The 24185-nt window shown below is 39.4% G+C and overlaps 1 protein-coding gene across 3 annotated transcripts in view; it reads left to right on the top strand.

Annotated features, from left to right (window-relative positions):
* dpyda.1 (dihydropyrimidine dehydrogenase a, tandem duplicate 1) overlaps nt 1–12193 on the top strand; it is a 127208-nt gene extending 115015 nt beyond the window's left edge. For 2 of the 3 annotated variants that reach the window (XM_027149414.2, XM_047810773.1), the window contains 4 exons: nt 595–774; nt 9482–9628; nt 9761–9901; nt 10915–11173. In XM_027149414.2, the coding sequence (XP_027005215.2) occupies nt 595–774; nt 9482–9628; nt 9761–9901; nt 10915–11085 (639 nt within the window). In that variant the 3' untranslated portion in view covers nt 11086–11173. Of the gene's footprint in view, nt 1–594; nt 775–9481; nt 9629–9760; nt 9902–10914 lie in introns of all 3 variants that reach the window. The other variant, XR_007140073.1, reaches the window with a different exon arrangement.
* The last annotated feature ends 11992 nt before the right edge of the window (nt 12194–24185 follow it).

Consider the following 24185-nt stretch of genomic DNA (forward strand, 5'->3'; position numbering starts at 1 on the left):
CCGATGTCAGATTGGTGATGGTTTATGGAGATAAGCATGTGTTATCTGTTGCTTTACCACTTCCTGTGGCTGCCATCTGAAGTGGCACAGACATGTACACAAAGGCCCAGGTCCTACTCCTTCATGCAAATTACTTTCACTAAGCCCAGAATATAAGAGCCAATTGAAAGTGGCTGAAAATGAGCAATCGTATACCTGATTAGTTTCTTAAGCTGAGTTTTATCAGACTCACCTTTTCACACAAGTATAAGGGAAGCGTTTAATAGGTTTCGATAATTCTAATCTGTAGAATCTCAGGATTTTTCTGATTTCTTTTCCGTTATTTCATCAGTCTTAACTTATGTGTCTGTGTGACTGCATGTGTTCAGGTGAGTCTGTGAGTTTTCATATCTTGATTGAGAGCATATATCAACACAGGGGATTGAAATATCTGACAGTTTTACCTTGATCGCACTTGAAATTCTTTTTTTTTGTTGTTGTTGTTTGTTTGTTTGAGTGCATTTATAATTACATCAATGGAATAAGGATAGTAAGGTGTATGTGTGTGTGTGTGTGTGTGTGTGTGTGTGTGTGTGTGTGTGTGTGTGTGTGTAGGTCTGCAGTGCTGTACAGAATCAGGATTTCACAGTGATAGAGGACTACTGTGTGGGACTGAAAGCTCTGCTCTATCTGAAGAGCATTGAGGAGTTGAGGGACTGGGACGGTCAGTCTCCCCCCACTGTCCGCCACCAGAAAGGCAAACCTGTGCCCGCTATACAAGAGCTGCTGGATAAGGTAAGTGACTAATGGCCATTTTAAAACCCTCTGATCCTGCCCATTATCCCCACTCTAGCCTTTACACCTGTTTCACCATTCTCTCTGCATTATTCTCTTTTATTATAGGCCTTTGACTGGCCATTAGTAGTAACACCAGTAATTCCAGAGCAGACAGTCTAGGTACTCATTAATGCAGCATTGGCATTATAGCTTTGGACTTGCATCTATCCATTTATGTTACTTTGTTATTACAGGGCAGAAATTCGCATAATTGCAGTGCTGTCCAAAGCACAAAGTGGCCACTTCCATGGTAAAGATATTTTATTTAGCAGCAGAGGAGTTAGGGAATTGATGGAGAGCAGAGGTCAGTTTTTATGGTGCTGTATTACAGTACATCTGAGGGGAAAAAAAGAAGGAAGCCTTTCAGGGAAAATTACCATAATCTTAAACTAATGAAGCGCAGGTCACAGCTTGTCAGCTAATAAAAGCAATAATAGCAGTGAAGAACCACAAATGTCAAGAGCTATTGGGAAGGGGCACAGTTTGCTATGAGATCTAATCTAAAATCTGAAATACGAAAAAGAGTTTTCTTTGAGTTGCAGGAAAAATAATTGGTTTACTTTTAAGGATGCAAGTGCCCCCTCTCCTTTTTTCCCTTTTAACTCAACATTTACATAACAATAGCATCACAATAAATGAGTATCTGAAAATGAGATTGGACAAAAGCACCTTTTCTGCACACCCATTGGTTTGTATTTTGCATGTTCATTCTACCTTGGGTAATCTGCCTTATTATTTGCCGACCAAGAAATACTAGGCAACATGGAAATGAGGAAAACTTCAGTAAACTCTTTTGAAAACAGCACATTAGGGGCCTTTATCAGATCACAGCATTCCTGCTAATATACCAGCGCAGGGACAGCTTTGAAGCCTGCATGCTTTCAAATGCACCAGTAGCGCCTTCACAGTCTCTGACGGCAGGACATCTCACCAAGGCGACATGCAATAGTTTAAATGCTAATGCCAGACGAGTGGCAGAGAATGAGGAAATAAATGAGCAGGAAGCAGGCAACATCAGAGGAGTGATAAGTCTAAGTCATTTTCATGCCAAATGGGGCATTTTTGCCAGAGTTGTTGGCACACTGACAACAATAGTGATGTGGCACTGTGTGAACAGAGGGAGTGGCGTTTCAGATTGAGGCAGCTTGTAGAAACATCAGCACAAACACAGCTTCAGGCAGCAGATGACTGAATCCACTCATATGCCTTGGAGAACAGCTGTACGCAGGAGGGTCTGCCACTCAGACCCTCACAGAGTCAGGCCATAGGCAGACTTTATGTGTGATCTTTGCTAGGTATGCCAGTAAGTCCTTATATCACCGCAATATTCCTCTGCTATTATAAACTGTAGCAAGAGAACTGCCTCCTGGGACATGTCATTGGCCTTTAAGATGCCATTTTTCATTATTCCAGTTGCTTTTTTTGTGTGGGATAAAAAACAGACACCTACATGAGGTTGTCTTTAAGTCCAGATTATATAGAGCAGATGTTGTGAAATAGGTTGAGGGGCTTGAGATATTGCCTGTCGGCTCCTGTCCTCTATCAGCCCCTGTTGAAGCCCTGAATGTGGCTGTGATTGACAGCTTACCTGTGTGAAAGTTTGCACAGACTGAGAGAGGAAAGTATCTGCACAGACATACTTCATCTACAGCACCAGACAGGAAAGACAAAAAAAATTGACTGTGTCAAACAAAAGCTAGAAGTTGAGAGGGCGGGAAGGACATTTCCACTTTAAGTGCACATGGTGGAGGAAAGGAGCTGGAGAATAAGTGAGCCGGCGAGAGAATATGAGGCAGGCTAGCAGAAAAAGGCAGTCTGATAGCTCTATAACTCAAGCTATGAAACGAGAGAACGAGAGGCTGAGTGCATGTCACTGTCATGGCAATTCACAGGAATGGCAGTTGATAAAGGGGAGCCTAAAGCAGAGCTCAGCTAAAGACATATTTTCTCTCTCTTTGTTTAATGTAGGCAGTCAGAGTGCTGTCTCAAGCGGGCAGACTCTGTGGCGAACGCTGCTGCTAGCTCAAGGGATGAGCAGAATATCTTTGATGTATAAGTAAGCTATTCCATTTGGGGTTTTCACACACAGTGGGCCAGCAGTAATGCAGCATGTCCAATAAAAAGCAGCAGATTTGAGCTCATTGTATTCTATGTGTAGCAAAAGGGTTCATGCAGTATGAACTGCAGGCTACATTCTTGTTCCTACATGAGGCACGTGGTTGTTGCTCGAGTACTGCCATCTCCTAAAGACTGGGAGGCCAGGAAGGTAGGATTTCACTGGCTTTAAAAGAGCACCACAGCTCACAGGTGTATGAGAACATGGAGGAACCGACATTACCTCAAAGTCCTGCCTGCAACTATACCCAACTCCAGTGTTCCAAACGCTCCAAATACAGGATGGGAGAATGGGCGTGCTGAGAGGCAGCCAGCAGGTGGGGGCATGGAGGCCCTTTAATAGCTGTTTGGCTGGCTGTGTGGTGCCATGCTGCCTGGCAGGCATGTGGTGGTAATGAAGCCTTCAGCCAGGCTGCTTTCCCTGCCTCAGTCAGCAGCCACAGCTTGGCCCTCATGCTTTGTTAGGAATGGAGTAGCTGGAGCAGATGGAGTGTGTGTGTGTGTGTGTGTGTGTGTGTGTGTGTGTGTGTGTGTGTGTGTGTGTGTGTGTGTGTGTGTGTGTGTGTGTGTGTGTGTGTGTGTGTGAGAGAGGGAGAGAGAGAGAGAGAGAGAGAGAGAGAGAGAGATTGTGACTGTGTGTCCAAAGCTATGTATATTTAGTAACATGTGTAAATGTGAGACTCAAATAAAAGAAGCCGGTTTTATATATATATATTATACCTACAGGTGTAATCACATCATTAAAACATGAAATATCATCACAGGATCTACAGCAAGCTCTTGCTACAGTTATGTCAAAGTGCATGAATCTACAGTGAGAAAGAAAAAGTGTAAGTCATGAGGGAAAGACTGAAGTTTGTTAGAGACCACAGAGACAAAGGCCAAGATTATGTGCTTTGGACAGATGATGTAATTATTTGGACACCATAACAAAGTTAATGTCGTTAATTTGACGTAAACCAAATACAGCATTTTAGCAAGAGAGCCTCATACCAACTGTGAAACATGGAGGTGGAAGTGTTATAGTTTGGGGATCTGCCCAGCATCACCATCAATCCACTATGAATTCTACATTGTATCAGAAGGTTGTATTAGAAAAGTAACAAATGGAGAACTTTTGGAATGGGCAAGTCAAAGCCCAGAGCTAAATCTTCCTGAGATCCTGTGGGTGATGTGAAAATGGTAGATGGCTACAAGAAAGAAACATCTCATTGAGGTTATTTCAGCCTCCTAACTTTTCCTCAGTTCAAATACTCATTTTATTTAATACAATACATTCTTTAATAAAGAATAATAAGTGTATGTAAAATGTCAGTTCTGTACATCATATTAACTTTTTATGTCCAAAATTGAAGTTTTATTTTTTCTACAGACTTGTGACCATGGAGCACAATCTGCACTCACCATACACTTTATTAGGAACACTCGCACACCTGTTGTATTTATTCACGCAATTATCTGATCAGGCAATCATGAGGCAGCAGTGCAATGCATAAAATCATGCAGATACAGGCCAGCAACTTCGGGTTATGTTCATATCAACCATCAGAATAGGGGAAAAAAGATGATCTCAGTGATTTTGACCAGGGGATGATTGTTGATGCCAGACAGGCTGGTTTGAGTATTTCTATAACTGCTGATCTCCTGGGATTTTTACACACAACACTCTCTAGAGTAAAAAGAGACAATAAAGAAAGAACATCCAGTGAGTGGTAGTTCTGCAGATGGAAACACCTTGTTGATGAGAGCGATCAATAGAGACTGGCCAGCTGACTGAAAGGCTACAGTAACTCAGATAATCACTCTTTACCATAGTGTTGTGCAGAAACTCGTCTCAGAATGCGCAGCATGTTAAACCTTGAGTTGGATGAGCTACAACAGAAAAAGTCAGCATAGAGTTCTACTTCTGTTCTACTTCTGGAAAATGTAACAAACCGGATAAATATGTATATTTGTCTAATAGAAAACATACACCTAAACATACACCGTGACTGGAAAGACAATTAGGTTTGACGAACCTTGATTGCTGTTGAGACACGCAGATGGTAGAATAAGAATTTGTTTCCAACAGTATTTATACTTCACAGTATAAATACGTTTTTCTCGCACATTATCTTCCTGCATGAAGAGCAGTAAGTCAAGTGATACTGATATAACCACAGTATCTCAGTAATGTAAAGGTTTTGGGCAGAAAATACAGTTGAAATATACTTTTAGAGGGCAATATAAAACATAAATATAATGTTATGAAATAATTAACCTTTGAAGCTTCTGGGAGCACACAATAATGTCTGTATTTTATTTGTGTGCTCACAGAAGCTCAGAGGTGAGAATACCTCTCTAGAAGAGATTTTTTTATGGCACATTAATTATTACAATAAAATTATGAACTACGCTTATTAAGGGAGCTGTAACCATAGCAAATAAGTTTGCATTTCTTTAGAGCAGAGCACAAATATGGTGACATCCTGCCCACAGCATGGTTCTGAATCTATAACACTTTCCTTGCCTAAATATGGGCACAACATTTGAATATTGAATACATCCAAAGAATATTTACTATTTGAATGAATTTCTCATAAATATTGTCAGAAGAATGTATGGCTTTTTTTTTATCCTGTATTGCATTAACAGCAACATCTCTTTTCATCTAAAGACCCACATTTGTTATATCATTATGGGCCGTAAAGCAGAGACACAGCTTTCAAACCCATAATCCCACATCCCATCTTTTAATCCAAAAGCCCAATTAAGATTATTTTATGTGATGTATGGAATCATTAGTGTGTGAAGCTGTGAGTAGGCAAGGGAGGAAAAGAAAACTGTTTAGAAAATTGCTTTAGTGCAAATGAGATGGGAGAAGAGTCAGCAAGCCTCTGTCCTATTAGCCTGGCCACAGTGAAGATATACAGTTATTGTCATCAGTGTGAACCTGCTGGATGGGATTTGCCTGCACATATCAGGCCCCAGAGACAAGGCAGTTGGTGCTGGTCTGGATAAGAACAGACTAGTGTAAGCGTATCAACCTGAATAGAGAATAACTAATGGTGCACTGTATGCTATATTACAAAAAATTAAATAAAATTAAAAAAAAATACCTTGATTATAACTTAAAGCTGACTGTTTATTTTCCTTCCATTCATTTGGCCTCATTCATAAGGCCAACGTGTGTTTTGCTGGATTTTTATTTCACAAATTACCTTTTGTGTGTAGGGCTACAAATGATGACTATTAGAACAGTTTAAGGGAGATTATTAAGTCACAGCTGAATTGAATTGTAACTTAATAGTGGGTTTGTATAATGCAGGGGATTTGAGAGGTGAAACAGGTTGCCCCACTTCTCCTCCAGTACTAATTTCCTGTCTGCTAAATGGCACTTTGCACTGACAGTTATTCATGTCAAGCAGCAAACCTCTCTCATTTATTATCACAGATGCACCCAATGGGTTATTTGTTGTCTTCGCTACCTCACACCCTAGATTTGCAAGTTTGTTTGGGAGGAGAGAAGTGCAAAGAAAAAACACAAAGACAATTCAAACTGATGACAGTGTGAGTGTCTGTGCATGTGCATGTTGGGAAAACATGGCATCCAATTAGGAGAGTCTGCGTGCTAGCTGAAAGCATGGGCTTGGCAGACAGGGTATTCCACACCACCCAGTACCTTTCATTAAAGCAGACACAGCTCACCGGCTCAGGCAACTTTTAAACAGAGGCTGCTGAATTATTACACAACAAATAGGGGCTATCATGCAGAACATGAGGAAAGCAGGGAGAAGCTGCTGTGTCTTAATGAGCCAAAGTAAGTGTCTTCCTACTTTGTGCCATGCCTACTACTGAGTTTGACTAGTCTGATGTCTCACTGGGAATTCCACCTCTCTCTCTCTCTCTCTCTCTCTCTCTCTCTCTCTGTTTCTTTGTCTCTTTCTCTCCTTATAGTATCTGCTGATAGGCCTTTCGCCTTTATATACTTTTTCAGGTCCTGTAATGGTTGCAGGACAGGTGAAGGAGAAGGAACTGTATTGTGGGTAAATTTGGAATTTGTGGTGTTTGGCTGAATTAATGAGGACAGAAATCTATATCCGAGTTTCATCATTAATTGTTGTTATATTCTGACATGATTAGGGTTGTTCAGACTTCTCTTTGTTATACTTATGACTGGATATTTAATATACAGTTTTGTAACTTCTATCACAGTAACCTCACAAGGATAAAGGCATGTACAGTGTGTAATTCGGTGTGACTTACTAGTGCTTAGGAAAATGTCAAAACGGAATAGGATTTTTTGCGTTCTAAAATGGATGTGATGTGATTTGGTGTTCTACCATGAGAAATATTTGGTAATAAATGACTGCATTGAAATCTAACATCTGGAGTTCAGTAATGTTCCTTTTGACTGTGTAAAGTTAAAGGGTCTCTGACTCTAAACTGAGATTTTATTTCATTATGTAGCCTCTTTCATGCCTGCTGAAATGTTCCCATCTTCTCTATACTAAAAGGAGCTTAAATCTAAAACATTTAAAGAGCATGACTAATCTAACAATGCATTCAGGATTTCTGCCAATTAAATATTTAAATAATACTGACACTGAAACAGCCTTTGTTGTTGTTTTTTTTGCAAGTAGAAAAGGGCCATTTCAGCTGTGTGGCTTCAGTTAATGCTCTCATTAGGAGCTGTAGTAACTCACTTTGCCAACTCTGTATTTGTCCAGGCTTATGATGACTCGTTTGCTTTATTGCTGATCTAGTGGTGGCTTTCTGGATCGCGGTTTTAGAGGATTTTACAACAAAGAAGCATCTGCAAATGCAGAAAAAACAACCAGTATTCATAACCACATGTGTTTCAACTAGTTGGCCTGTCCTGCTGTGCCCTCCCACCAGGCAGGATGAAATGAAATAGAAGTGCTCGGCCTGGTGCGTGTGATTGCGTTTTTTACACAAGCACAGCACCGCGTTCCTGCTGCCACGGCTGCTTGCGCCTTACACCCACTACTTTCAGGAAGCTTAGACCAACCCCCTCCTCAGCAGGCTGAAGACAAACTGCCAGCCAGTCGACCCGTAATTTCTCTTGCCTCTGTCCTGGGCAGCAGCATGTGGAAACAGTCATGAATATATGGTAATCTGGGGGAATCGCGAAGAGCAGGTATATCTGCACGTAAGCACGCACTGGAAGATGCAGTGCTGCAGTGAAATCTGTCGGCTGCTCTTCAGTGCTGGGTTCCTGCCGACGAGCAGCTGTGTGTGACGATAATGGGGTGACTGGGTGAAACTCACGTCAAATTACCTCACCGTGAATCGCACAAGATAGAGAGTGGATCGGGAAGAGGGGCTATAGAGGGAGTTAGGGAGGAGAGAATTGGATGAGGGAAAAGCCAGATTGAAAGAGAAGGCATTAATTTCACATTTGCATGGATTCCATTACTGTTGATCTTATTAGGCATGAGGCAGCAGTGCTGTGATCAGTCTTGTAGGTTGTGGGGGGTGGCATGGCATTGAGCATACACTGATGTAGGATAAAACTGAATCTCACTCTTCTGCTTTCTCTCTTCTCACAAATAAATTTGTTATTTTTTTCTGAGGACAGAGGCTCCCATGACTATTGGACACCTAGTACTTGAACAAAAAGACAGTTTTGCTGTATGTACTTTGTGCAGTACTGGCTCTCAGGTGAAAATGATTCTCTTCTGCAGCTCTGCATGATAATGAACACCTGTATAAGGAGAGTATGATAAGTGCATATAGTTGCAGTGTTTATCAGATCACCTCTTTGGAATAACATGGAGTGCAATAGCCTGCAGACACCACTTAGCATGGGCAGGGAATCCCTTCTCTTCTCAGGTCGGAAATGTCTTAACTCTGAATGGCAAATGAATATTTTTGCAAATATATTGCATGATTTTACAGTACAGGGCTTCCCAAAGATAGAAATGCACTAAACTGAGGAAATTACCTGGCATGACCACTAAGAATATTAATTTCCCTTTTTTATGCACAAACGGTTTGATAACAGAGATAATATTTGATGTAACATTTTAGGTTTTATTCAGCATTTAAATGTATTCTTTGTGTAAAAGTATACAAGAGTTTTTTTGACTCATCCCTACATGCAGAAATGAGTAATGCCTCAGGTTGCTAGGTCTTTAAATGATTATTATATTGACCATAGGATCTTTTTGATTTTTAGTGATGAAAATCTCTAGCCGCTCCTCAGAAAAAAGGGGTGCCGGGGCTTTTAATGTATTCAGGACAGTCAGCTTTGAGCTTTTATTTGCTTCTATCCAGTGTTTATTTTTCTCTGATGCACTAATGAGGGAAGCAACATTGATGCGTTCGTTCATATGATATCTAAAGCCCAATGACTTTATAGACACCCTTGATTAAAGTAAGAGAGATATTTAAATAAGATACCAAATGTAGAGCAGAACCTAAAAAGTACTGTGATGAATACTGTAGATGAGGAGTTTGCCAACAAAGAACACACAAAAAAAATTGGATTGTTTTTATGGATTTACAGTATGGTTGCTGGGTTTTAAACTATATTTTGCCTTCCCAGAAATTGCCAAATTTTGGTCCATATCTTGAGGAAAAGAAGCTGGCCATAGCAGACTACAAAAAGAAGCTTACCGATCTTAAAGACAGCACACCTCCTTCCGGTGGCTCAAGAATTAACACCCCTAAGACACCTGTGCCAGCTGTTCAAGTAGGAGTTTATTTTATCTCAAGGCATGATCTCTTGGTATTGCTGTTGAATGACAAGGCATTACTGTGTAAATCTGAAGGTTTTATTTTGGCCTTATGTATTGGATTGCACTTATTTGTCCTCTGCGGTCAGGATGTGATAGCCCGAGCTCTGAAGCACATTGGAGCATACCAGGAGCTGAACATCCAGGAGCAAGTGCAGGCTCTTATAGATGAAGAGATGTGCATCAACTGTGGAAAGTGTTACATGACCTGCAATGACTCTGGATACCAGGTGCTTGCATCCATCTACACACACACCTACACACACACACTTGTACTCACTCTCACAAAAACACACACTGCCTGAATGACTGTACCAACACAAACCCACAGCCCAGAGCATCTGGCCATAACCTTTTCCCTTCTCACCCTGGCTTGAGCTTTCAGATTTTTTTTGTTGTTGTTTTTCCCCCACCACAGCTACATAGCCGCTAGCTGCAGAGAGAGAGAGAAATCATTACCCTGCTTCTGCTCCTGCATTTCAGCAGCCGGTATGGAGATGATTCTGGCCAGCTCAAAATTTTGCATTTAACATTCAGCTTGATGCTGAAACAAACAATTAAAAAGTGGATGATGAGCTTCTCAGGCCCACTCACCAGAGCCTAAAAGCACCTCATTATCTAGCCTTGTTTTCTAAGCAAAGCCACTGATGCATACGAGCATCTCTGCCTTGACTCATAGAGGATCACCGGATGGGACAGCTGTGACAGTTTTATTAAAGTATTTGTCTCCGCATTCTTCTTCTTTCTGTTGCTAAATAAATGTCTCCTACAATTTATCATAAGGGTATTGATGAAGTAGTGAGCCAGTTCTATCAATGCAGTAATTGTTCATCGTGACACTCATTGTCGGTGAATGGATCTCTGAGAGGGATTACATGTTATTAATGGTTTCTAATAAAGAGGGGCGTTTATCAGCACAATGTGCCATGATCAAATAGGTGGCCCAGCATTAAGTGCAAAAATATCACACTTAACCAATGATTGTATTCTACAGAAAATACCTTAATCATTGAAAAGTCATTCCATACAATGTTTTAGAAATCATGTGCACTAGATTTCATGAAGGTCCCCTAATGTGACACAACACATCAAGGATATGAAGGGTAATAGTTCTGTCCGGCTGTGTTGAACATATGGAAGTGCATGTGTTGCTAAATGTCCATTGGTTACTCCACGGCACCCCATGCTGGGGGTATAATGATTCTAATCTAATCGTGTGTGTCCTCCCCTTTATCTCTGGCAGGCCATTACATTTGACCCTGAGACCCATTTGCCTGTAGTTCAGGACAGCTGCACCGGCTGCACTCTCTGCCTCAGCGTTTGTCCCATCATCGACTGCATCCAAATGGTTACCAGGACAACGCCCTATGTGCCAAAGAGAGGCCTCCCTCAAGCCATCATGCCTGTATGCTGAACGAACGAAGAGAAGGAGAGAGGAATGAGAGAGAGAGAGAGAGAGAGAGAGAGAGAGAGAGAGAGAGAGAGAGAGAGAGAGAGAGAGAGAGAGAGATTGAGAATGAATAATGGAAAAAAAATCACCAAATGTCTACATCAGAGCATTGATTTCAGTACATAATTGCAGGGTGAAAAATGACCTTTGTTGTAAAGGAGGGGGGAGCAAATAATTAGTCTTGAGAAATAATTGCTTTATATTCTGAAGCCAATTATCCAGAAATAATCGCACAGCTAAAAAATACTTGCGTTATTTCAAAACAATAGCGGGGCAACGTGTTGTCGTGGAGTTCATTCGCTCCTCTTTGTCAGGGCTGTGCTAATGAGAATGAAGAAGGAGGATTCAAATAATGGATGTTCATGATGATGCAGGGAACCCATGCCACCACTGCATGCTGTGTCCTCCAGCAAGACATAGTGACAGTGCTTCCTGTAAGCTATTATTTAAAACAGGAAATAATCAGATATACAGGTGGTTGTCATAACGACTGAGAAATATTGATTAATATGATTTGTAAACATTTCTAACATATAGAACATGTTTGGTTATACTCATGTTTACAGTTTTTCACCTCCATGTACATATGTTCAAACAAGCGCAGCTCCTTTTGAAGCTTTGATTAGTAAGTGGTTATTCTGAGAGCCAGCCTGCTTGTGTTATACTGCGAACGCCGTGTAGAAAGGTCACCGTTGACTGGTTCCAGATCATTAGATATGAAGACTAGCTGTGATTCATTCTAGACCCTAAAGGTCAGCTCTGACCACTTCTATCTCAATAAATCCACACTGCTCCGGGTTGTGTGCCTTCATGCAACTGCTCCATGTCAGCAATACAAAATGTTACTGCACAGGAACAGGATGTGTCACTGAGCTGTCACAAGGAATGGCTGTGAAAATTATTTCATTTATTTATCCTGTTGCCCATAGTGACAAAGTATTTTACATGATCTCTGTATTCCAGAATTGGGTAAATAAAATATGATGAGTGAAATTTGACTACTAATTAAATACAATTTGTCATCCCATGTTTATCTGTATTTAGCACTAATAAAAAAAGCATTTATCACATATATGATGCTGATGTTTCTGTGCTTTCATATTTATTTCTTTTGGATTAAAGTAGGAAATCACCACCAGCACCGTGTTTAACAGAGATTAATCAAGGTTAATGATTACATCCAGCTAATCTGCATCAAATAAAGAGCAATCAAAGAACTCTCCAGAGAATAAATCTTGGATTGATTATAACAACAACAAAAAAAAAAAGGAGTAAAATTGACTTAGGAATTATGTTACAATTTCAGCATCTGAACTAAGCACAAGGGTTATTCTCATTAAAAATGTAAGAAAATTAAACTAGCTGTGTTTCTTTATAATACAGTTTAACTTACAATTGAATGCAATGGTTAACTTTTGTACCAATTAAACAAGTTAATCAGTTTCACAAATCATTTATCACAATGAATTTTTAAGTGCTGTGAACCCAAAGCTCAACTCCGAAGGGGTTAATGGCCCTCACATCAGCCTTTATAACATCTTAACTATCAGAACACAGCAAGCAACTGGCTTCTTGGCACTAAGAAAACATTCTAACTGAGAAATAAAACGAGGGAGAACGAGGTAAACGTTGCCGAAATAATTCCAAAAGATTTCATAATACAATAATTGTAGACCTTGAAGCCGACACAAACCAAGAAATATAAAAAAAAATGCTCAAAACTCAATCAGATTGAAGTTGCATATATTAATCGAATTCAAAGGCCACAACCCACATAAATGTGTAATCAGCTACAATCTACAGCTATACGTTACTTCTTTTTTTTTCTAGTTGTGTGAGCACAAAATAATAGTCATTCTAACAGAGTGAAGTAAGTAAACTGTACACTGGGATTTGGCCACATATTTACATGAATTAATTCAGTGCAGTATGTAAGGAAAAATAAGCTTTTAATTCATTTTAGTGGTTTAGTGGGGTTTTTTATATAAAAATAACATTTGCGATTTGTATTTATTTCTTATTTACTGAACAAGGCTGAACAATTTTTTTTTATTGTATGCTCTTATTTTCTAATCATTGTATGTGTGCAACTGTAAGAATTCCCGTTGCTTTTGCACATACTTCATATCTTCCTGTTGGGAAAAAGGCAGTGTACACATGAGGTGCATGATCTCACTCCAGCCTGGTTTGATTGGGTGCAAGGAAGATCAGAGGCACAAGATGAGGCACGTGAACACTGTGGCTGTGGGACTAGAGGAGACGTCTAAGGCTTGCTGTTCGCTTTTGGGGGCCATGGGTTAGTGTAAATGTTTACTTCCTCATTGGCTGGCCGGTGAGATAATTAGGATGACATTTAGCACAGAAGCGGTGTAGGATCTGCAGCCACACTCCGCCTCTGCCTGCATCCTGTGGCACATCATTAAAAATCAACATGGCATCAATCTCAGGCCAGCAGTGTGAACTTGAGGCCAGAGTAACTGATCATCACTGGTGCGTTAAGTGGCAGTGGTGCTGTGGGGGTGTGTTGTAGCAGACCCTCTCTGATAATGTGTGGAGCTCTGACCTCAGGACAGCTCTCCCTGCCAGCCAAGCGCTTCTGTGTAGGTCACATCTTGTGCTTGTTAGAATACACACAATTACACTCACCCCTAATGAAGAGGACAGAGTAAATCAAAGCATCTCTCGAGTTACTGGCAGAAGCTTATCGAGAACTTATGACTGCTAGTTATATCTGAATTAGAAAGAACTGCTTCACCATACAAAAAAGTTTATTTCCAGTGTGAAAGGTCAATGTGAATACAGCACGAGTGTTAAAGCCCTCGCATTGCAAGTCCATCTACACTGTTGCTTTTTTGTGTACTAACATGATACTCTCGATCAAGGTCACTTAAGTTACAGATGTGCCCATTTGGTGGTGCATGAGGGGCGCCGCTTAAACACGAGGAACCATAAGGTTTTTGTCATGTACATTTCTCATTAGCTGCTGCCTTTAGTCTGGATCCATTATCCAGAGCCTGGAATTCTGCCAAGATTCAAAGCAAGCTGAATTTAAATGATTGCTTGCCTCACAAGCTGCTCTCCTCAAATTCTACCCTCAGAAATGAAAATGAGAGGCAAATGAAATGCTTCTACTTTTTAACTGTATTTTTTGTGCACAATGTGCACATGCTAAATTTCTTGACGCATGCAAATTTTCTGCTGTGCATTGTTTAAGTCACTCGATGGTCCGTATGCATTAGTTCAGTGAAAGAGATGTGTGTAATACAGAACCATGCAGTCAAACGCAACTAAATATGTTGTGCTTTTAAACTCACTCTTATTGAATTTCATTTTAGACCTTCATCTTATTACTGCTGCTCAGTCACCATAGCAACAAACCCTTTACAGTTTAAATCCTCTCTCTCTCTCTCTCTCTCTCTCTCTCTCTCTCTCTCTCTCTCTCTCTCTCTCTCTCTCTCTCTCTCTCTCTCTCTCTCTCTCTCTCTCTCTCTTTTGCTGGACTGAAAGCTTCTTCAGTTTCCCAGGTGAACTGTTGAAACTTTGGGACCAAGTACCACAGAGCCATTCATCAGGACAGCTGTAATGAACAGAAGCATTAGCTCAATGCTTGGTATTTGTTCTCAGCCACCAGCCACCCCCGTTCGATACAATATCTGGCCTCTGTCTGTGTGGAGCAGGAGGCGAAGCTGCTGAAGAATTGTTGTGTCTGACATTTGGAACTTCTGGCCTGGAGTGACGGATGAGTGAGACACTATCTTCAACACCTCGACATTAATGGGCTGAGTCAAAAGACTGCAGTCTATTTCTGTTCACTTTTTTTTACCTCCTTCGCCTTGTCTCGTTTTCAAAGCAGGTTCTTGTTACTGTGTGTTAGCTGATTATAAGGACTACCCAGCAATCTGGTCTGGAATGAGAGAGGGCAGATATAAGTGCTCAGATTCTGAAAGATTATTTTTCCTACTGCTGCCTGCCACTTGATAGTAAAGTTTAGCATAACAGCTTGTTTTACAGAGCCAGGTTGCTGCTATGCAATGTTTGTATTGCACAGTTAAAATGGGAGTTGACATGCATTGTGAACCTGCTTTGTGGTGCTTTGCCTTGCCTTTCAAGTGAAAATGAAGGCCGACATACCATCGAGAGAATGCAATTTTAGTGATGTTTCAAAAAGACACCCTGCCTGAAATGTTTAGAAATAGAAGACCCACTCATCTATGTAATAATCAATTTGATTTCTTTTGCCAATGTGAACAGAAGTCATCTCTTTTCCCTGTCGAGAGAGAGAGAGCGAGAGAGTGGAAATGTGGCCAAAGCAGACAGGAATTTAAAAGTTGAGCTGCCTGCATTGTTCAAGCCTTTTTATTCTAGTTCTCTAGTTCAAGGTTACTTCCTAGTTTCTGCTCCAATTCACACAAAGAAAACTGGGATTCAAATTATTTTCTTTCATGTATGCACTATTTATATGCTATACTACATGATGTAGGTTTACGAGATCGATGCCACATTCAAAATGATTCAGACTCAAACAGCAATAAGCCCAGTTTAAGGCAGTTGGTTAATATAGGTGATAAGATGTGCAAGCAGAGACGTGAAAGCGACTATCTAGCCTCCTGGGACATGCCACAGAAACACTCCCTGATCGTCCCTAATTACAATTAGTAAATTAGGAAGTTGGATTTTAGCCAACGGTGTAGAATTAAATTATTCATGAATGTTATTAGACACACCGGCATTCTGCCATGCAGCTTAAAAAAAGGACAGTAGCCTTTTAAATGGAACAAATTTTGTTTGTAATTAAAACAAGACAATTTTAATATTAATAATGAAAATATCTAGCCTATTTTCATGAAGAAAAATACATCATTTTTATTTTATACCAGTATTTTCTATTTTATTTTTTATTGTAGATTGAAGAAAGTTGATCATATATATACAGTATAAGATATATGACATGTGTGTGTGTGTTACATATATTTGTAAACAGGTGTGCTAGATAGATAGATAGATAGATAGATAGATAGATAGATAGATAGATAGATAGATAGATAGATAGATAGATAGATAGATAGATAGATAGATAGATAGATAGAGTGTGTATGTAGAGTGTGTATTGCAGCAGTAAGATGCATTTGTAAAGGGTTTTGTGCTTATGTGTTTCCATGTACCAGTGTATACTAGGTAAAGGTCATTTAAAGCAAGCGGACACACCAGCAGGCAGAGCCTAAGATGCCAGGACAGGTTGGTATTTGGTCCTGCTGATTAAGAACTGAGCTGCTGCTGCTCTCTAATCAGCCAGAGTGTCTGTCACATTCACCCCTGTAAATATCGTGCTGCACTTCTCCAACAGAGGGCGCTGCATTTATCCACTCAGAGAGAGTGTCAGAAAACAAACCTTCCCCTTTAATCATAGTAGAACAATTAGTGCATCTGATGGACACCACACTACTCTTAAAGCCCAACAAGAGAACATCATCCATCCATCAGATGTCTAACTTCATTCTAGCACAAATGTTTTCACACTGTGTGGTAGTGAAAGAGGCTGGAGCTGTGTGAGCAGGCTGTTAACTATGAGCTGCATGTGTGAAATGTGAATTATTTTGTTGGTTTATTCTTTACTAAAAAGATAGTAAGGTGTAACTCTTGTAATTAGTCGCTCAAAGGGTTCAGATAAGTGTTCTTAAAAAAAGGCAAAAAAAAAAAGATATACTGTGTTTCTGCTTGAAAAAAAAAACTGGCTTATGGTTTATGAGATTAGGCAGATATGCATCATGTCAAGAACACACAAGAGCAGATGTTTCTGAATGTAGATACCTGAAATTACTTACACACATTCTTACTTAGAACAGATTATGAAACTGAGTTGGAGGTAGAATTCATAGAGCAGTGTGTAGTGCTGCCAGTTTTACATGTTGCCCAGTTCCATAGGGGAATTTTACTGATTAACTTTTATACCAACAAGGAAAACCCCTGAGATTTACCCCTCTCCCATTCTTTAATTTAATTCAGTTCAATACAATTTGATTTCATTTGTATAGTTCTTTTACTTTTATACATATTTGCAAAGCAGCTTTACAGGAATTAAAAAAAGTCTGTATATAAATTATAATATTTGAAATATATATTTAGCTCTAATGAGCAAGCCAGAGGCAACAGTAGCAAGGAAAACCTCCCTGAGATGATATTAGGGTATGAAGTCCGAACACACACACAGATATGGATATTTGGAGAAAAGATAGTGGCACTGCTTTAAATCCCGAGCTCAGAATAACACATCTCTCTTGTTCCCTCTGCTTTTCTTTTTTTCATGCTTCCTCTGATTAGTGAATTCTGAGAGACAAAACCCTTGCATCGAAGGCCTATTCTGTAGAAAATGCCCTTTGAGCTATCAAAGCCTGTATATGGACTGCAGGCAATGGGTGACATTTTGATTGAGATATTCTGTCTCTGATAACATGCAAATTCTAGTGCAGCAACACAAGTTGGGCCAGAATAATTTATATTTTCCCTTGTTCTCTGCTCCACCAGTCAACGATGTGTGATGCTATCTATTACATTACTGTACGTATTTGCATTCTGAGTCTGTGGCAGGAATTTCAATCGTGCCACATCACATGTCCTGAAGGGATGGCAATCCCTGTGCAATCAAATCTCACCAGCTCATGTGTCCATTGTATATTTGAAGTTTATTTATGGTGCCTCGCTATACTGTGTCCTGATTACACCCAATATTCTTTATATCACACTGTCTGAAAAAAAGTGTAGTGTGTTGATTAAAGTGTATAGACATCTGAAATTTATTATTTTATATTATTATATTATTATTTGTTCCGTTTTGATATCAGAATTATAAAGAATATTTTATTTTTGAATACTACAATGTACCTACATGACTGTATAAAAGCAAAATTTCTTTAGCTGCAGTGCACCTGAATAAACCCTTGATGGCAAAGAGACATACACCTACATATGTTTTATAGGCTTATTCTATTAGTTTTCAGTTCTCATAAAGACTGCTTTCGATGTCAAGCTAACATTAAGGACAAGTGACACGTTTTTCAAAAGGATAACATTCATAATATTTTCCAAGCCAACATATGATACATACGTGTCATGGAAATTGACCTTGTTGCTCGGTGTACATCTAGTAAAGTCAGTCAATAGCAATAGCATGGTCTTTATTTAGTCTCAGAAAAATTGTAATTCATTAGGATAGACGCCGTGGAAATTCATAAAGAGGTTTTCATAAATATTGATTAATGTCAAAGTGCCAGGGTTAAATCTTCACTGAGGTACGGAGACACTACAGAGCCTCCACTGTTGAAACGGCTCACATTTGTTCAGTTATTTCAATGAACACTGTTACATTCTTCACATACAATGAGCTACAAAGTCACAAGGTTATTCAAAGTTATTCAGTGTGCTTCAGTCCACGCAGCTCAGTTATAAAACATCTATTATATCTTAGGTTAAAAACATTTGACACTTGACAATGATATTATGTCACCATTAAGAAAGACAGTCTAGATGTCAGCTGAGGCCCACAGCAATATGCATTTTAGATGGTTTTTAGTTTATAGAACTTTACGTCTGTTTGTTATGAAGGGCTTGTGGAGGAGCCAAGGAGCTTTTGATAAGATAACGTTGATTATTATGCATGTAAGTGGTTTTGCAGCTATTCTCCACTATGAGATTTCTTTGTCGTCGCTGTTCCTCTGCTTCTCACATGAGAGGACTAAAGGTGGAGATTAGGGGGTGGCACCACTCTGTCCATCTGTGTAATTGTCTTGAGCGCTGGAAGTTATTTTCAGCCCAGAAAAAGGTTGGTCCCTTCTGTTATCTCACAAAGACTCCAACTCCAACATCCTTCCGACTAAGAAACTCTTTGAAGAAATAGTGCAGCTGGGAATTACCTCCACATAGTGTTTGTGTGTGTGTGTGTGTGTGTGTGTGTGTGTGTGTGTGTGTGTGTGTGTGTGTGTGTGTGTGTGTGTGTGTGTGTGTGTGTGTGTGTGTGTGTGTGTGTGTGTGTGTGTGTGTTCGTTATTCTTGAGCTGAAAGGTTTTGATCAAAACTGGTCTTTGGTCCAATATTTCTTTTAAGGCCTTCAGCACCTTTGCTGGAGACATGAAGACTATAATGGCTAAAATGTGAAATGGTCTTTTTTTTTTTTTTGCTTTTATCTGCCTGTGTGTGTTCATTTCAGTGTTTTTTGTTAACTTTGCCACCATGTTAATCCCCCTTAAGGTGTCTGGTTCACATTGTGTGTTGGCTATATGCAGATTCCAGCTTACACCCTTCAGTTTATATATTAACGGATAAAAATATAAGTGAAATACAGATTTGTGTATTTAGAAACTATTACACACACACACACACACACACACACACACACACACACACACACACACACACACACACACACACACACAAACACACACACACAGTATATAGTAGAAACAAATCTTGATAATTTTCCAGTAATGGATAATTTTTTTTTTTTTTACTTTCATTAATGTTGTGTTGTGTCACAGCACAATTGTGTGGACTGGGCAGCCAGAGGCAACAGACGCATGTGGTGCTGTACAGTATATGAGTATTGATCCATCTTATTTCAGTGTTTTTCAGGAAACTCGTTTATTTATTTATTTATTTATTTATTTATTTATTTATTTATTTATTATTTTGTGCAAGTGCATCCACAGATAGAAGAGGTTTAAGATATAAAGATCAGAATATAATTTAATATAACTTTTTATTGTAATCACTGATATATTGGCAAGTGATTATTTTATTAATTGTAAATATTATTTGACTACAAAATTTTTGCTACTGCTTTCATTTAAATTTCACTTTCTCTTTGCTCGGTTGCCAGAAAAAGCTGAGTGGAAAGAGGATTTCTGTGACAGCCACATGTTCAGCTGCTTAATTCTACCAGTCTGCCACTGGGCCCTGTTCAGAATCCTGCCCAGTGCCACCGGGCCTCATAAGAACTGGCATCAGCCTTCCCTGTCAAACATTTGGCAGGGCTGCAGCATCATGCATCATTAAAACCTTCTGGAATTTTCCCTAGTTTAGCCAAGATTCGAGAAATTGACAGCCAATAGAGGTTATATGGGTATGTATAGAGAGTGTGGTAGAGAGCCATGCTACATATTCCTCCTGCCAAACCTCAGGGAAACCCTTCAAATGAACTGAGTGAGGATAAAACAGCAAAATAAATAAATAAATAAATAAATAAATAAATAAATAAATAAAAAAAGCCCTGAATTGTTTTCAGGAGATGGTCGGTAGGTGTTTTAGCCACTAATGCTTCAGTTTGTCCTAAAAGCTATCAATAAATGGTTGTGTAAAGCTCACTTCTGTCTGCTCTAGCAAGGCAGCGCAGGCCTGCGGGGTGGAAAGCTCTGCCTTTTAGAGTGCAGCAGAAAGCAGATGTTCCTAAAGTGGTCCCTGGACTGACACAGTGATAAATGCTAATGGAAGTGATTACCTCAGAAAGCAAATGGACCTCTCTGCCACAGAGAATTGGCAGGGCCAGGCACAAGCCCACGGGGGCGGCAATAGGGATGGTGGGGGGAGACCAGTATTGTACCCTGTTGTTCACCTCAGGTGCAGTTGGCAAACAGCTCTCTAAACACTCACTCAAAAACAGCAAGGGCTTAAATTTAAGTGTAAGGCTTCAAGGTGGGAGAGGCAGAGATTCCCATTAAATGTGAGGAGAGAGGGGAAATTAAGGTAACTAACAACTGAATATTATATTATAATAGCAAAAGGAGGGTTTATTTTATACAAGACTGTTATTATTTTTATTCTTTTCTTCTATTTCTTATTTTGTTACAAATAAAATGACATGCAGAAGAAAAAATGTTTATGCTAACTTTACATTATACAGCATCTCTAGTTTTACTAATACAGAATGTAGAATTATGGTTATGGCTAATTTAGCAAATACATAATTGATGTTGCTTCCTCCTCTCCAAGGACTGTAAAGTGATGTTAGATTTAGCAGGACTTGGAAAATACAATAAGTACAAGCTTCATGATCAGAAAATCAATTACATGGTGGCTGCAAAGTGGGATTTTTATACACAGAACCATATTTTGACACCTTTACACAGAAAATGGTTTCTCTACACCACAAAAAGAAACATAAGCCACAATTCCCTATAAAAGCTGTATGAGAAGCTGTGTGTCATCACAGACCCCAACCATGCTTGCCAAGAGAAGAGACGTAATGTTGTGTGGAATGATGTACAGCCAACCCGAGAAAGCTTCCACTGTGCATTCAATGACCCTGAGAAAGAGGAACCAGGAGGAAGAAGCAAGAGTTCTGCTTTTCCATCCCAGCTACATTACTGTGTACTGAGCGAGAGGAAGAAGTTCTTCATGCTGAGAAATGTATCTTCACTCCATAGGGGATGAAAAATTCCCCAGGGATTATCCTCCCTGCCCGATACTCAAACAGCCTCTGAGCCCAAAGTCACTTAGCTGAGAGATCCTGGGGTGCAAGAGTACCACAGATCTCCTCAGAGTACATTACAAACTACACTGTGTCTTTGTATCTCTCTCTCTCTCTTCTTCTCTCTCTGTCACTTATTCACTCACTCTTACATCACTCTCAGTGAAGAAACATTGTGACTCAAGGTTTCATAGATTAATGTTTAGTAAATATACACCATGTTGTGATTCAAATGTTAGTAGACAAGCAGTGGAAGACAGAAGACTGCAGCAGCTCACAAATAAAACAATGTTTTTTTTTAAAGAACGTATCAGTTCTCCCTGTGCTTCAGGGGTTTCCTCCACGAATATGAAGACATTCCGTGTAGGCTGATTGGCATCTCTAAATTGCACGTAGTGTGTGAATAGGTGTGTAAGTGGTGTTTGTGCGATTGTACCCAGATGTGTTGGCACCTTTGGCTCATGACCATGTGTAGGATAAGTTCTACAGAAAATGAATGGATGGAATTACTGTGCAAGGTTTTTCCATTAAATATCTGAAGTAAATGTTTAGTCCTTTTTTTTTTTGATTAGTGTGTAACCTAAATGTCACAGACAAATTTTTCTGTTTGAAAATTTCAGATGCACCAAACAGCTTGAAACATCCTACCTGCTGATTTCCTTATAAAACTACACAACAACGTAACTATGAGAACTGATGCCATTTCAAAGGATATATCTGGTCATGCTGAATATTGCTTTTGAATGGTACTGTTTACTCTAATTTATAGTGTTTTTATTTTTCAAAGCCTTCTCATTTTACAGATATATTTTACTGATATTGCACGCTTCTGTGTATCTCGTCTTAGATATTTGATACAGCACAAATATCAGTTGTAGTCTGCTCTACAAATTCTCACTGATGTGTGCTTTAACAGGCTTGACATTTCCCTCAGTTTCCATGCCACTCTTCTCTAGTGTATTTATTTCCACAGACAAGCACCCCAGAGACCTAAGCTTACCTCAGATGTGCCATCACTAAATATCCACTAATTTTTACAGACCTGTGAGTCAGCTAAATTAATCAGCTAATTAAAGAATACCAATTATAAATGTCGTGACTTTATTTTGGTCCGTATCCATTTAGAAAGTTTTTTTGTTTTGTTTTGTAAATTTCTCTGAAACTTTCCTATATTTTTGTGTTGAATATTTACTGTAGATATTTAATCTAGATAAAATGCACCGACTGAAAGGTCCCTTTGTTCATATTAAGTGAGTTGATGCAATCAGTAGTACTCGGTGATGGAACCTCTGTGTGATGCTAAAAGCACTTTAGACTGTAGACTGTGAGAATTATTAAGACCAATTTACACTGGACCCATTTGGAAAACATTTCACTTGCATGTATAAACGAAGGGTAAAAATCACACAATCATGCTTTCTATATGCAGCAATCTTTTTTTATTGGAGTCTATAAATATAGCATGATTGTGTATCGCCTTTGCAGATACACATGGAGAAAAAGGTTAGGTCCCACGGCCCCCCTCCCCATGTGTTTTAGTTACACTCGACCAAAACCTGGTGTAGAAAACCCTCTGATGGTATCTCCCTTCTGAGTCTGGTTCCTCTGAAGGTTTCTTCCTCAGATCATCTCAGGGTTGTTTTCCTTGTCTCCGTCACCTCAGGTTTGCTCGTTAGTTATAGATGCTAGGCATAAATAGTAATAAAATTTTAAACTTTACAATTTTTATTCTATGCTTCTGTAAAGATATCCATTGTTAAAAGTGCTATACAAATAAATTGTCTCTATATGGTTTTCATTTGGACATTAGTTTTCTTCTTAGATTAAATAAATAGATAGATAGATAGATAGATAGATAGATAGATAGATAGATAGATAGATAGATAGATAGATAGATATTAAACATGATCATATATTGTGCAAGTGGTATGTGACCAACATGTGTGGTGTAGAATTCTGAGTCATATTTGAGACTTTAATAGTGACAATGAGTGACTGTCAGTAAATTGTGCTTATTAAGCAAGCAGAACAACAACATGCAAACGACTTGCAAGGCAATGGGGTGGGTTTGGTTTGCTTTGTTCTCTCAGGTCACGTCTCTCTATTTTATAAAAGAAAATTGAGAAGTAGTAATGGAGAACAGTAACACAAAAGAATTGAAAAGGGAAGTTAGCGCAAAATGCAAAGAATAGGAGGTCACGCAGGTAAATAATGGAACTGGAACAAAATCTCTCAATCCCTTGTTTACGGTATTTCTGCAACATGCTGTAACATTGTCTTTGTGAATTTCATTTTTACATAATTCTGCCCAAAAACAGACTTTATGAAATCATCAGCCAAAAAAAAAAAGTTAATGTTTTGCAAGGTTTGATCAAATCTGCAAATCCATTCAGTCTAAAGCTTTTTGTCGTCACCATATCAGGACGCTCTGTGCTGGGAGAGGGAGATGAAGCCGGTTTTTGCTCTGTAATGTGTCCTTGGGGGAGATTAGATCACTAATGGTGAGTTCACCTCACGCACTGATGTCATTCGCAACGACAGCATGGTCCTCAGAGAAAAGCTAGGCCATCGGTCGTATCTCATTGTGCCAATAATCTGCTCATTAAAT

Source organism: Tachysurus fulvidraco, chromosome 3 (genome assembly GCF_022655615.1).
Source record: "Tachysurus fulvidraco isolate hzauxx_2018 chromosome 3, HZAU_PFXX_2.0, whole genome shotgun sequence".
Taxonomy (NCBI): Eukaryota; Metazoa; Chordata; class Actinopteri; order Siluriformes; family Bagridae; genus Tachysurus; species Tachysurus fulvidraco.